The 16298-nt window shown below is 38.5% G+C and overlaps 1 protein-coding gene across 1 annotated transcript in view; it reads right to left on the bottom strand.

Annotated features, from left to right (window-relative positions):
- Nucleotides 1-3686: 3686 nt before the first annotated feature.
- The window catches only part of LOC130100503 (LHFPL tetraspan subfamily member 6 protein), an 80931-nt gene continuing 68319 nt past the window's right edge, over nt 3687-16298 (bottom strand). The window contains exons 3-4 of the mRNA XM_056265975.1: nt 12062-12160; nt 3687-4262 (exon numbers count right to left, since the gene is read on the bottom strand). Of these exons, the coding sequence (XP_056121950.1) occupies nt 4144-4262; nt 12062-12160 (218 nt within the window). The 3' untranslated portion in view covers nt 3687-4143. The remainder of the gene's footprint in view (nt 4263-12061; nt 12161-16298) is intronic.

Below are 16298 nucleotides of genomic sequence, written 5' to 3'. Positions count from 1 at the left end.
TGGTAATTTACAAATAAGCCTACAACAAACATTTATTTTTAAACAAATATTTTTAAATATGCAACATGCACGTTTAAACAACAAACAATACAATCTGAACCAGCGCTTCCTGTATTGAGACATGCAGCGCGTTTCAGTTACGATCCTGGTTCCAGTGGCCTTAATACATTCACGGCTTTTTAAAATGTCACAAAGCGTTTTGAGATGGTTTTGAATGAAATATTGAAGTTTATAATTAGGGTATTTTGGCACACCACGCCGAGTGGCTATGCATTATTCTAAAATCTGGCTTTATTCTGGCATGTTGAATTAGAGTTTGACAAACGCGGCGGCGCGTTCATTTGGATTTATTTTTCTCATAACAGCTAAAAGAACTTACTGCGTAATTGTTGGTCATACAGATAAGATATCATCTTTTAAAACTGTAAAAGGTCTACTTTTATTCATGTAGGTAGGCTAAAGTAGGCCTACACTCACACAGGCTAACGACAAAACGTTTTCTCGCTCATGTGAGAAACAAACGTTTGGGCATTTCTCAGTGAGAAAATTCATAGCTGAGCGGTAGAACTGACGGTTCGATCATCAAGATGACACGGGTTCAAATCCCGATCAAACATGGTCTACTGCAAATTTTATATTTATTAATGCAGAGAGATTTGTCTAGCTCTAAAACTCTGTTACACCATACAGTTTTTTGGTTATATTTATAAAATAAAATTACCATGCATTTCCATTTTACACTAGGAACAATAGTATCGAACAGAACGACGTTGCATCTGTACCAATCGTACGAGGCTACCAATCGTAATTTTAAAAGCAGTTCTGTAACACAAGTAATTTTACATATATAGCCTATATACAGTATATATATATATATTTTTTATTAGGCCTATTATTATTATTATTTTGATTCCCTACAACCTAGAGTTTTTAAAAACATGGTTTTAAGTAAAGTGTGATTTGCCAGGAGGGACGGGGATTTCCTTCTGGTCTAAACATCCCTGCTTCTGCTGAATTATTTGAATCCCCACACTCCTCCCTCCACAGTAATCAATGCTATAGGCTACTTCACCAATAGACCATATCAAATATAAAATAGAGATATGCAACAAGCACGTTTAAACAACGACAAACAATAAAATCAAAACCAGCGTTTCAGTTGTTCATTAGTTCAAGTGGCCTTAATGCATGCACGGCTTTTCAAAATTTCACAAAGCGTTTTGAGATTATTTTGAATGAAATATTGAAGTTTATAATTAAGTGTTTTGGCAGACCACGCCGAGTGGCCCTATGCATTTTTCTAAAGTCGGGTTTTATTCGAACTTTTGCTAACGACAAAAACAGTTTATCTGTCGTCTCTGTCTCCGGGAACTGCGCGTCACAAAAATGAACCGAAAGCCACTTCAGCTCAGTTACTATAAGAAATCGGCTCTGTCTAAAGCCTTTAAATGTCTAAATATTCTGGCTAATAAATGTTATCTGATTATGTAATCCATATGAAAACGAGAGGTACAGAGGATGTACTCAAACATGTAGCCTGTAAGCGCTTCCCAATGAGAAAATGACAAGGGTGAAAATCTCGCTCTAATTAAATGTAGCAGGCTAAATCGCCCTGAATTAAAATGTAAAAACAGATCAAATAATGTATTTGTTGAAATGTTGCGATATTGTTTCATTTAAGTTCATAATTATTCAATACATGTTATTTAATTTAGCAGCATTACCACGAAGCACCGTGGTTTGATATTTATTTGAATAAAAAAAAAAATAAAAAAAAACTTAATTCACAAATTGCATGCCTGGTTGAAAGGATCCAAAGATCCATGTAGACTTTAATATTGAGTTGAACATTTTGTTCATGAAAACAAATTAACATGCGTTTTTTCAGATTATATTTAGTTTTGCTTGGAAAAAGCTGGCCCAAACCAGTTTTATTTAATCAATTACTGAAATAATTAAATATTTAGTAATAAACTTTTATGACAGAAATATCACTAGGCTACATGTAACTTAAATCATTTAATTCCTTCATTATCAACACTGTCTAGAATAGCGATTTAAGTGTGAATTGCGACTTCTCTTTGTGTTAAATCAGCCTCAGACTCCGATAGCCGGTGGGGGGTTGGAGGGACAGTTCAGTGCTGTATCAAGCGCGCAGGACAATAGGCATAGGTGTTAATGTTCCTCTTTCATATGGAGAGCGAGGGAGACTAAATAAACTTGTTAAAAAGAGATTCAGCGCGAGAGAGGCAAAGAAAAACGCATGTTTTAATTTAATTATGTTGCTTTGGACAATTTTCGTTTTGTAGGCCTACTGTTTTAATTGTTTAATATAGCTGTCATTTCTTTGGCAATACAAATTTAAAATGTCGCAAGAATAAGATTAGCCTAGTGTTTCTTATTTTGCATCGCAAAAGAAATAAACTCTAAACCCGATGCAACCCTGTTTTAAATTAAAAAAACTGTCCCGACACTTTATTTAAACCTTGAAATGTTCGAACTTGGTTTCAAACTTAAGTAATTTTAGTGTTCTTTTACATTACACAATAATTTAGCAGACTAAAGACGTGCTTCTTCATTTTCAGATGCAATCGGCTGACAATCTTCCTTCATCAGTTTATGTCCTTTGTGCAGCGCTGCGGTTCCAGGAATGTAGCAAATTTATGTTGTAATAATAATTAAACAAAACTCTTGACTTTAAATAAGTAAACAGTTATAAACAGTTAGCTATTTAAGCATCAAGAAGGTTAAATATAAACGCTGTAGGGCAACATCGGTTAACAACATGTATGCCACATTGAGATTCGATCTCGAGTCGATTGAAGCTCCTCGAAGCTCGTGTTGTTGCGTTAACCACTGAGCTATCGTCTGTACGTCTGTAAATGTTTTTATTGCAATGTTTTACTTTTTCATTATTTATTCAATTTCATTTCAGTAGCCTAATTTCAGTATTGTGATTATGAATTATTTTAACTACGTTTCACTTGTTGAATTCATCTGCTACCAGCTTTCAATCGCTCTGAATCAGTGCGGTGCGGCAGCAGATTACGCATTAGAGAGAATAAACAAACACTTTTCAGAGTCTATGATTGTAGCGCCTCTTGGCGGTAAAAGGCAGCAAATACACCCCACATTTTACCGCCGCGGTGGAACGGCTGATGTGGGCATTGTCATGGCTTGCCTCGACATTTGCGTTTGAATAGCGCGCGTCCTCCGTGGGCGTGTCAGATTAACGCGTAATGAAGTGTAATGAGCTGGGGAAAAAAAATCTGACAGCACTCTCTTTTCATACAGATTACATAAACTGAGAATATTTGTTTTTTATATAAATTACATCATTGAAAAGAAGAGAATTCAAGCTTCATAAAGAAAAATCTCTCGTGCCTGTATGACAAGTATTTGCAGAGTTAGAGTTAATTTTTCGGACGTGTTTCAGAATGGACTGCACTGACAGAGAGAAGGCAAAACTCGCATCATGTTTATTTTTCTTTATTTGACAAAAAGCACAAAACTTTGTTTTTATTGTGAGTATACAGAAAAATAATAGACAATTAACAGGATCGATTGATGTATAACACTTATATGTACGATCAAAATCAACAGAGTATTTTAAGTCTATTTTTCTGCTATGTGAAAAAAAAACGGCAAAACGCGCGGGCGCGTTTCTGGTCCCCAGAGGGTTAAAGGTCTTTAATATACAAGTGATTATAAGATGTATTATTGGGCATAATAATACTAATACATTATATATACAGACTTCAAGTAAACTGTTACCCATCTTTTTACACTTGAACCAAAGCTTACTTTTACAATATCAATTCCAGAGAAAGAGAAAAAAGAAACAAGCACGCCTGTGAAATTCATAACAGTGATAATAAAAAAACAAAACAATAATTGGTCCTTTTTGTTAAACACTCTCTAGTTTTTTAGAGAGCAGAGGAAGTACTGTCAAAAATCACGTCTCTTTGAAAAGTGCATGCTCATATTAATCACAAAAATGTCCGTATGAGCATTATGAGTCTTTATGAGTCGGAGTTGCAGTAATTGAGGAAAGCCATCATGCCTTGGGCCACAGAACCCGCCTCCACTGAGTCTAAGGCATCCATCCTACTGTGGTGCAGCCTGTAGTTGAGGTCGGTTCTTCTAGTACGGATATTGCTTTTGTTTCTTCCCTGCGAAACAAGCGAGCCAAGTGCACAGCAACATGGCGGAGGCGGCGCCCGCCCCGGTGCAGTAATATGCCCAGCCAATCTGACAAGAGCCTGAAGACAAGACCGAGACAAAGAGTGTGGGCATTAGTGAACTTCTGAAAGCTTCAAATGACAAAGAATGAAGGGATCATATGTGTGATAGATGATGTTTATTAAGAAATGGTATGTGACAAAGATTGTAGCTTATGGAAAAGTATAGTACAAAGTTGTAAAATTTGGCACAGTGATTCAGAGATTGTTACAGTAATATCCCTAAAGTCTCTCAAACCTTATAGCATTAACAGTTTTAAGTATAATATAATTTTGAGCCAGTTGCTCTAGACACAAAAATTTGCTCCTGTTTCCTTGGAACATGCAGAGTTCAGTGCACCACGCAATTTTAGTATCATGGATATACTATTAAAGTTTTTTTTGTGTGTGTTAATGTTTTGAATTATATTTTATTGTTCTATTTTCTGTAGCTCAAATTTTAGTGATTTAGTTTTGTGTTTTTGTAAGTTTTATTTATTTGTTTGTTTTATATGTCTATATGTTTTTTACAGCCCGTTCTCATCCCAAGGCGTCACCTAACTGACGCTTTTGACCATGCGTCAACATGCCGACGCACATGGTACCCCTTAAGCGTCAATATGAGACGCGCCTCCTAGTGGTCTAACCCTAACCCTACCCCAGACCTAAACCTACCCATAACGGAAGCGTCATCTAACTGACGCTAAAGGGTGCCATGTGCGTCGGATTTAGACGCATGGTCAAAAGCGTCAGTTAGATGACGCCCGAGGATGAGCGTCTCATATTGACGCTTAAAGGGTACCATGTGCGTCAGCATGTTGATGCATGGTCAAAAGCGTCAGTAAGGCCTCGTTTACACTGTCAGTGAAATGTGACCCAATTCCGATTTTTTACTCGTATGCGACACAGATCGGATGTGTTCTATGACAGTGTAAACAGGAAAAAACCGCATGCATTCGGATCTTTCGAGATCGGTTTCAGGCCTCGTTCATATGTGGAAATAAATCAGATATAAATCAGATATGTGCCAATGCGACTGTCGTGTAAACAGGCAGATCGGATTTTCTGAGGCATTAGGCTGCGTCTCCACGGTTTAATGACGAGAGAAACCCGACGCACATCTGCAAAGGGACGGATGGCCCGATGAAACGTCGTGTCCGCGTAGGAGAGGAATGTGGACACACGTTGACACAACATATCAAAGGTTGGCTTGCTCATCCTAAAATTTCGGACCCACTGCTCCTCGTTAAAGCCCGCCACGATCTCATGAAAGTGCGTTTATTGCACGATTTTTTTTCACGTGCCATTTACGCCAAAAAATAGTTTTTGTGTGCATGATACGCACTTTATGGCAAGCAAAAACGATTTTTGGCATATAAATGGCACTAGAAATAAAATTCGTGCAATAGATACTCACTTTCATGAGATCGTGTTGTAGGCTATGTTCCCACCAGTCCTCAGATCTCGCTGCGCGTTCGTCCATCTGTGCAAGAAGACCCCTTTAAACATGCGCGATGTTTCAGATCTATGTCAAGTGTAAACGCATGACTCGGATATGGGTCACAATTTAAAGAATGTGTAAACGGACGGTCAAAAAAATCGGATATAGGCAACAAATCAGAATTGGGCATCAAGACCTGCAGTGTAAACGAGGCCTTAGATGACGCCTTGGGATGAGAATGTGTTGGTTTTTTAATAAAGCCAATAATCATTTGCAAACAGCAGTCCATGACGTCACACATAGAGCGCTCATGAGTATAAAAGGCCCCCTGAGTTTCACGTCATCGGCTTGTTTTGTCTTCAGGAGCCGCTTGTTTGAATGCGCGTGTAAGATAAGAGCTGGTTGGATCGTTCGAGAAAGCTGAACATGAATTTTATGTTGCATTTGTGGTAAGAAGCTCTGTTCTTGCTTGATTTTCTCCCAAGGGATAAAAATCTAGCATTTGCACAGAGCGTGTTTGCCGTTGAAGGAACTCATGTCGATGCATTCTCAGTAAGGGGCTCTGTTATTGCTTGGTTCTCTCTAGAGAGATAAGAATCTAGTGTTTGCATGAAGCGCGTTCGGATCTCAAGGATGCTGAATGCATTTATTGTGAATGCATTCACTGTGGGAAGCTCCACCCAAGGCAAGGCAAGGCAAGGCAAGGCAAGGCAAGGCAAGGCAAGGCAAGGCAAGGCAAGGCTATTTATATAGCACATTTCATACACTATGGCAATTCAAAGTGCTTTACAGAAAGGAATTCAAATAATCACAAAAATAAAAGCAAGGAAAATTAAAACAGTTATAAAAGACATTAAAAGAGATATATGATACAGTTACAAAATGAATTAAAAGAGTAAAAAGATGATACATAGATAAACTTCTCATCTGGCAAAACACCGGTGTATCATATTCTTCACAACTCCCAGTTTTACTCTGAGATTTTCCCATGGTGATTACGCTGTGTCTGTGGTGTTCTTTTGGCGCGCCTAAGACATTTATTGGACGTCTCCGATGGACCTGATTTTCCCCTAAAATCGGACAAGAGGAGCTCTAGGACTGACTCACGGGGTAACCCATGCTTGACTCTCTCTTGAGGGATGAGAGTCGAGCGTCTGCACCTCGCGGGACCACCGAGGATGGTAAGGACCAATCATGGGGATTGTAGATGGAGCATAGGAAGGAGACTGACGGTAGTCTGTCCTTTGAGGCTTCTCCTGGTATGTTTTTTCATGTCGTTTCAGGAAGCTGCTCTGTGGCTGATTCCGACCTGACTGATTTAATATAACATGTCTAATTATGAGGAATTAGATGCAGAGAGAGTTGAGGCAGGTTCTATTAATAATCCGCCTCCTCCCCTGTAACTGAATGCGCTCACTGTGATGAGCCCTGGTGAGGGAGCTCCCCTCTCACTTGAGTTTTTTCTTGTAGGATGAAATTCAAGTGTTTGCTCCTCGCGGTTCAGGCCCCATGTCTGCTGAATCAGCACGTCAGCCTTGATTGTGGGGTCATAGGCGGGCAAAGTAGAGGTGGATGTTATCAAATAAATCTGTCTCCTCTGCTTACCACCATGGGGCTCATGACAAGGCATATGTGGAGGCAAGACAGGCCTTTGAAATCCAGGCCTGTGAAACACCATGAAATCCGCCAAATGGGACTTAGGATCCCCTGCGGCTTCCTTGGGGTTCAGAGCATAGGTGATGAGAGTTATTGGGCAAACTCCATTATGTCCTGGTCTCATTTGCCTCCCTTTCCTGAGTAAAGAGTAAAGGCCTGTTCACACCGGGACGAATTTCGCGTGCGATATTCGCCGACGTTTAACGCCTCGTGACTAAACAATGGGCGCCAATGTGAGTGTGCACACCGACGCGTAAAACGCCACGCGTAAAAGCGTAATTTTTTTTAAAACGCCTCGGGTTCGTTTTTTTGGTTTGACGCGCCGCGTCAAAAACGATCCGACCAATGAGATTGGCGCTTTTGTTCACGTGTCTGGAGCTTCTGAAGTTACAGTAAAACACAACTTGGGGGCGCTCAAACACAAAACGGTCTTGCCGAGCACACATACGTAATGGCGAAGAAGATATAGCAGCGTCTACACTCTGCCGGGAAGAAATAAGACGAGGAAGATGCAAGGCTAGATGAATGTAGAGCTGCTGGTCTTGTTGGTGTCTTTATAAAGAGACACCAACGACAATAAAGAACTATATGACAAACGCGACAAACTTGCTCTCTTCTTCTGAGTGACAAGCGAGTGTCAGAAGCGTAGTTGCGCAGCGCCACTTTGTGGACCGGGGTATTTCTGTTTTACATTAAGCGCCATCTAATGTCAGGGAATGAATTTGCATGTTCACTCGGCTCATCGTCAGCGAAAATCACTTGGGTGTGAACACAAAAAACGCGTTGAAAAACGCTGACGAATAACGCGCGCCGATATTGGTCCCGGTGTGTACGAGCCTTAAGGGTGTACGCTACCCCTTTGGATGAGTGGGAATACCGAAGGGAGGTGCTAATTACTGAAGTTTTTACCACCTTGCATGGTCACTTTAGTAGGCTGCTCAACTATAATGGGCAATTCACAAAAGTCCCCCTGTTTCCCTTACCTCCCTCCCCAACTGTTGTTGGGTATGGAAGAAGGGATATATGCTCCTCTTTGGTAAAGTGCTTATATAGGGATGATCAGTGTTACAAACCAATGAGTAGAGGTGGATAACTAATGGCATCCCCCCTTATCATTGTAGCAGTAGTTCTATAGTTTAACCATTAACTATAGTGAGTCCTGGAGAAGTGCCTTTACTCAAGTCAGGGTATGAGCTATTCTCCCCTAATCGCTCTAGGGTCATTCAAATTTAGTTGATCCTCCCCTGCAGTAGGCTGCTACCTAAGAGCATTGTCAAATACTGGTAAGGTATGCCTGACATAGCTGAGGCTATGTTGAGTATTTTCCTTTTAGAGCCCTGCTCTTGAGGCCATATTAGGCTGAGGCATGTCCCGCAAGGGAGAGAGGAAGGTGTAAGAGCCAGGAACTTCCCTTGCTGTTGAGCATAGTAGCTTTAGTGGGGATCTTTCCTAGTATATTGGCAAAAAGAATCAGTGCTACTATATGAGTCACATGGGCGCTGACAGGCTTTTGTCTCTGGCTGGGTAGTCTGTAAAGTCAATTTATGCTATGCCATCTATGTTTGTGCATATTCACAGTCTAGTGAGACAGGCATTCCCTCACCATGGCATAGTGGGTATTGGTTCCCCATAGTGCCAATACCAGATGCAGCAGCGAAGTTCCACTTTGAAAGGAAACGTCTTACACCGTGTCCTAACCAGATGTGATGTGATAAGATTTTAACATGTCTGGTGTGGACAGAAAAATTGCTTGTCACTGGAATTTTATCGCATCACATCTGGTTAGGACACGGTGTAAGACGTTTCCTTTCAAAGTGGAACTTCGCTGCTCTGGCTGGGTAATCTGTAGTCACGGGTAGGGTAGTCGCTGGGACAAAAGATGTGACAAAATCAATCAAAAACCACAGCCAATCAGAACAGACGGGTTACTAACACAATCTTTATCATATAATACTCTTGTTTGTTCACAGTTTAAACATTCTTATTTCCATTCGTTTAATTTCAAGATCTGAGGTGAATTATCCATTGTTGCTTTTCGTACGGCTACAAAGCTGGGAGCACTAAATGATATTCAAAGTCGCATTACATGCTTTTAACATTAAATAAAGCACATACCTGAGATTACCATTGCCATATTTTGTGTTGATGTTCCAGCCGCGATGTCGCAGAAAAATAGAAACCGTTTCTAAAATAGAATCGTCGTGTGTATCAGTCGCGGCTGGTTAGGACAAAACCTCTGATTAACATAAAAAGATACCTTTAATCGCGTATCGCAGTGTAGCGTCTGGTTAGGACACGGTGTTAGGTTGCAACCCGGTTCCCTGAGAAGGGGAACAGGATGCTGCATCTTATTGCAACACCTAGGGCCTGCATGCGCGTCTCCCCTCAGATAAAAGTTGATGATATATAACTCAGGCGATGATGTGTATATACTTTTATACTCGCCCTTTTATTTTATAAGCGCTCCGTGTGTGACGTCATGGACTGCTATCTGTCCAATCTATCTATCCAATGATAACTGACTTTTGTTTACATGTTCCTCAGACACTGGTCTTGTGATGGCATTCCCAATAGCATCAATACAAAACCCAGCGTCTTGTTCCCCTTCTCAGGGAACCGGGTTGCATACGCAACCTAAGACATTTTCGTTTTTCGTTTTAATTTACTTTTTGTCTAGTACAAAAATGTACATCTAGGGCCAAAATATAAAGTTTTTAGCATTCATGCCAAAGTAAAATGAATATAGCTTCTAAAATCAGTGAAGTGTTGAATATTTTATTAGTACAAATGAAGCTGCTAATTAAAGGCAGAAAAACAGTGGCATCATAATGATGATTAATTACATAAAATTGGAGAGTGCCATGCAGTTATTTGCATTTATATAAGTTCAAGGGCATTTACGCTAAACATAGCATCAGACCGATGGGAATACAACAGAGTACGGCTGCTTAGTGGATCACAAAATGAACAGAAAAGACCAGATTCTATAACTTAAAAGAAAGAAAGACAGAAAGCAAGACCCTGGGGCATTCATTAAGGACTGTTACAGGTTCCCTACAGGTACATCAAAGGACCAAAATATCTTGATATCTCATTTAAAGCAACACTCAAAGGGAGACAGACAAAACTTCTGGGCCACATTTGTTTGTTCCCCCATTGCGGCAAGTATTTCAAACAACTTTGACGCATTTGCCCTTAGCTTTCAAATCATGTGCAGCTTTTAAAATAGTAAAACTCCCCAGAGTGAGAGCAGACAACCTCAGGAAAGAAATATTCTCAATTCCTCCCAATTCTTTTGAGCCAGACCCACTTGATGTTACACTATAATGCAGCTTCTTACTTTGAAATCATGCAGCCCTTTTCACTCTTAATAGCTGTTGCAATTGCAACTCGATATTGTCTGTTTATTATGAAAAATATTCCTTCTGACAAACAGCCGAGGTCTGGGACTTTCCTAATGCAGACACAGTCTGTCATTTGTATTATAGTTCGGGCGCTGAATGCTAAACAAGCTCTCTACAAGTCTGAGTATTTGAATCAACGGTCATTTGCACTCTATCCTTTTCATGTTCCCAGTCTCAAGGTGACTCATAGTTTGTTGCAACATTTAGTCTTGTTTTCTAAAGCAAGAATTGCTCTAACTATCGCTCATACTTTGAACGTGAATGATGCCTCAAACTATACCGCTTGTTGAAGAGAGCTGTGCTGTTACTGTTTAAAGCAGTTAAATGCACAATTTTAATCTGATGGATGAAATCAGAAATCGGCAACACATTTTTGAGTGAACTATACCTTGTGAAAAAAGAATTGCACTTAATTAAATATTTAATTTGCACTTGTAGTGTAGGCCTACTTCAAATGTTTTATTATTTTAGTCACATTTTATTTAAATTTTAAGTATATATTAAAAAAAAAATCTTACAGATAATATAATATTAAATAAATAAAAGGCCACTTAAGCGTACTTTAAGAGAGTACACCATGACTGTTCCTTTTAAAAAGTGTACTTAAAAACTTTACTTTAAAATACATTTTAAAACTATGGCCTGGTTTCACAGAGAGGGCTTAGATTAAGCCAGGATTAGGCCTTAGTTCAATTAAGACATTTAAGTAGCTTTTATAAACGTGCCTTAGAAAAAAACATTACTGCTGTGCATCTTGAGATAAAACAATGGCACTGACATATTTTAAGATATCTCAGTGCAAGTTGTGTTCAGTTAAAACAGCTCAGACATGCATTGTACTCTAGGACTAGGCTTACGCCTTGTCTGTGAAACCAAGGGATTATGTTATAAAATAATATTTGTCATGCTTAAAAAAAGTAGGCCTACACTTATTTTAATGTGTTGAACATACTAAAGCACATGTAAAGTACTTGATTAATAATTTAAAGTATGCTTTAACCATGTTTCAAAGACAATAGAAGTAATTGTAAACCTACTTAAGTTGGCAAAAAAGAACTCTACATTTATATTAACTGCAATTAGCTGAACTTTAAACTAATACATTTCTATTTTATTGCAAATAGTATGCAGTTAACAACATTACATATAGTCTGCACTTTTAAAGTACAGTATATTATTTCCGTAATAAGTACTCTTTTTAATAGTATGCTAAAAGGTACCTCTTTTTTAAAAGGGATCTCTTTAAGCAAGGTCAATTGTTGGACATGTAGATGTATGATGTAATGTAGATGTTTGAAGATGTATATAAAGTTCAGAGTGAAGGTGACATGAGGACGTACCAAGTTCAAACTGATCTGAGCTGTTGTTACACGTCTGTCGGACCTCCTCACTGTCCCACCCGAGAGGATACAGAGCACAGCCTGAACCGATGAGCAGACCTGCAGAAACAGACACAACAAGACATGAATGACGTTACTCATGTCATGTATAATAGACTAAACACATGCACACAATCATTAGTGGCATTTGCTATAAGCATACAATTTGCTAAGGTTTTTCAAAGTACCAGCCCTAAGTATTAAACTTTAATCACACAGTTGTGATACCTCAAATCAAGTGACATGATGTGCTATTCATTTTCTAAGTGATGCAGACTTACAAAAAAATCCCATTGACTTAAAATAAGCAGCCACCTAGAACTAGCCCGAACACCTAAACAAGCAGTTAACTAATGTTTACTAGTGGGACCTTATTGTAGTGTCATTAAATATTCTAATAAATATTATAATTGTTATGGTGCAGAAGGGAAGAGGATGATATTTTTGCAGCAATTTATTGATGAATCCAAAACAAACAAAGAAAATCCAAACAGGGAAGACAAAATTCCAATCTAGAACAAACACTACAATTCAACAGGGACCGGAAACGCAACAGCTTTACAAAAACATGTAAAGAAATAAACTGACAAACAAAGATGTTAATGCACTCTGGGTAACAAGGGGCTTGACAAGGCACAGGTGATAGAAATAAGTCACTAAAGTAACAAATGAGGGTAAGTATGGGAACCATAGATATCCATAATAAAGGCTAGATGTCTCGTCCGCGCTGCTGGCCAATGGAGGTCGACGTCCGCACCTGGCGGCCATCTTGTCACAGGCAGCTCGCTCACTAGTAACATTGTGTTTTAATGGTGCATGTCCTTTTTAAATAACCATCACTTGCTCAATTTTCTCCCGATTTTCAAACGGTTTGGTTTGTTATAAACGTCAGAGATGTAGTTATGACACTGCATACTTATGAATAATAAGTGTATAAATAAATAATCATTCAGAATTATAGCCACGTTAATAACATTTGTAAGAAACCAAACCGTTTGTAAATCCGTCAAGATTTCAACGAGATAAGAGTATTTGTGTTCGTGCTGATCACTCATCTTACATCAGGTACCACAGAGCCCGCCAGAAAGCTTGCCTGTGACAAGATGGCCGCCGGTGATGACGATAGAGACTCCGCCGTAAGACATCTAGCCTTTATTATGGATATCTATGATGGGAACAAAGTGAAACAGGATCTAAAAACAAGAAGTGAACACTGGAAACAATGGACACTTCAAAATAAAAGTCCAAAATAAACCCAAGGGCTGGGCTTGCTTGTTTTTTAATGACAATATTTTTTGTCATTTTTTGTCAAACGATATTTTTTAGCAAATTTAAAGGCCCTTTCACAACAAAAGTGAGCTGAATAACCCTCAGGCTGAAGGAAATGCAAAGTCACTCCTGTCCAGTAGACGGCGCCGCTCAAGCAAACCTTTCAGCTGTGCTTTCATTCTGGATTACAGAAGAATAGGACACAGAAAGTGCAACACTCTTACTTCAGCAATAAAAACAAAAACATGAAAAACAAATCATAATGTTTATCTAAAGTAATTTTTGCTTATTTGTATGGTTGAACTGGATCATCAAAGTTCTGCAGCAAAGATACTAAAACTACAATAATCATCATGTTCACACACAGCGCACACAACACCTCTCCGCACTTACTCCCGATTTCTCTCAACACGAGGACAGGAGAGCTGTCAGTGGATAAAAGGGAAAACAAAGTAACTTCCCAGCAAGCAATAGCCGTCATTTCACCGTCTAGGTTAACTATAGACCTGATGTAGTCCGGCTATGAGTAACCCACTTCTAGACAAAATAACCTTAAATTTGGTTATATGTCGTTTTTGCCAAAATAACTTGTGAGATGTATGATATTCCATCATGCAAGCAAAGTAAACAATGATTACAAGGTTTTTGGTTTCATTTCTTCACTCATTTCATTTCTTTGTTATCTAATTGATGACTAGTCTATTCTTGGGTGATGGTTTAGACGTCTATTAAATTTTCACTGCGACAGCCCAAATTCTGCCTTGTTTTAGCCTAGACGTCAGGGCTGTGTTCGAACGGCTATTAGACGTCTTTTAAACGCAAAATTGCTTGCTCTAGTAGTAACTCAGATTTTTTGTTGTAAATTTAAAAGTAATGCATTACATTACTAGTTGCTTAAAAAGTAATCTGATTACATTACTCGCATTACATTATCCGTTACACTAACACTGATGCATCGCTACTAAAACGGTCTTCTATCTACCAGTTTTGCAATAAAATAAAATACAATATACAAATACCATAAAATAAAATAAAATAACAAAAGTAAATGAACAGAACACATGTAACAAATTAGCCTCAATATTTGACCTATCAGCACAGATAAAACGGTGGCATTTACCTCTGGCATTTGTTGAAATCTGTAAAGTCCATTCTTTTGAGACTACAACAAGAACTAAATCTGTTCAGATTTTAAAATAAGTGTAGTGTATTCCAGCCTTTAGTGACAAAATAAATAAATAAATCATCCTACAAGTATCACACCAAAAATGGACTGGGATCAGTTGAATCCCTGCTGAAACTAGCGGGCCAAGGCCTGGTCCCCAGTGCCACAGGAAGATAGCGCCACTTCTCCGAAATTTCATGAGCCGGGGTCTTGACACAGAGTCCCCCTGGATCCAGGAGCTCTGTCTCTGGATAGATACCGGCCCGCAGGTCTTTTGCTAAGGGGCTTTTCTATCACATTAGCTTAATCCTTTTCAATTCGCCCCTCACATGCCTATCAGTTTTAGTGGGGCAGGAGAGAGAGAGAGAGAGAGAGAGAGAGAGAGAGAGAGAGAGAGAGAGAGAGAGAGAGAGAGAGAGAGAGAGAGAGAGAGAGAGAGAGAGAGAGAGAGAGCACATTGAGGCGTGATGATTAACCCCCGTCACACCGCACACACTTATGCGGTGGGCTGAGATAACAGACAGTAATTCATCTATACACTGCTGTACACAGTTTGAGCGAGGTGAGAGATGTCCTTACACACACACACACAAACACAAGCACACCGATAATCAAATTCTCTGTGCTGCTCATTTTTAATATGTGTTCAGACGTTGAGATATTAATCAGGACTTGAGAGAGGAAGTCATAAAAGCCGACCGGAATGTATATTAAGATATCATCACAATGTGCTTTGACATTTGGAGGGGCAAATTATTAATGTCTCATTGATGCCCGTGTTTTTTAAAGGCAGGCTCTAAATGAAACTATTTCTCACCCTCAAAAATGCATAACTGTATAGTTGCAAGATAAAGATGACAGCTTCTCATACTCTTGATTTAATCTCAAAGCAGTTTTATATGGCTCGCAATGCCTTTGTAGATGTAGTAGACCTTCTGATGCACAATATTTTTGACTAAAAAATATAGCTCATACTTTTGATGAATGATACATCAAATCACGCAACTTGAGAAGAACGATAAAAATGGCAATACAAAATATATAGGGATCAAAAGCCAGTGTTATTTTAGGATAATTGACAAACTATTATAGTTTCAACTTTTCATATTTTATATGAATGTTTATTTTATTTGATTTATTTTACATGTTTATTTTATTTTATATGTCTGTATATTTTTTTTAATAATTTTACTTTTCATTTTATTTTTAGTTGTTAGTCATTTTAGTACCAGTTAAACTAAATGAAAATGAGAAGTGTTGACTTGGATGAATGTTTTTTTTAATGCTTTATTTTTATTTTTAACAAAATGTTTTTGATATTTGCACCTGGTCACATTATGAACGCTCTTCTGTCTCAAATCTGTGTCGAACAGATACAGTTGCTTCACATTATATTTATATGAATACATATACAAAACTTGTTTTATTTTTATTTTTTTATGTTGTATTTCAATGACCAAAAAGCTTTGGTAATATGCAAGCTTACAAACAACTATAGTGAAACAGAAGATTTAATAGTCTTTTCTTCACTATTGTGACATAAATATGAGTGAAACTGTCACAATCAAACGGCTTCTCGAACAAGAACAAATGTAGGGCGGGACTTGATTTTGTCCGTTGAGAACTGATTGGATGGTTGTGGTTTGCTATTGGTGGATCTCATGTGAGTGACAGGTAAACACATCATCAGAGAAGAGAAGAGATAAGCTGCAAGAGCTTTGGGAAGTTATTTTGATTAAAGATTATGAAAAAAAAAAACGAATG

This window comes from Rhinichthys klamathensis, unplaced genomic scaffold (assembly GCF_029890125.1).
Source record: "Rhinichthys klamathensis goyatoka isolate OS25496 unplaced genomic scaffold, OSU_Roscu_1.1 h1tg000243l_1, whole genome shotgun sequence".
Taxonomy (NCBI): domain Eukaryota; kingdom Metazoa; phylum Chordata; class Actinopteri; order Cypriniformes; family Leuciscidae; genus Rhinichthys; species Rhinichthys klamathensis.
The sequence above is the reverse complement of the archived record's forward strand: the minus strand, read 5'-3'. Positions and strand labels throughout refer to the sequence as shown.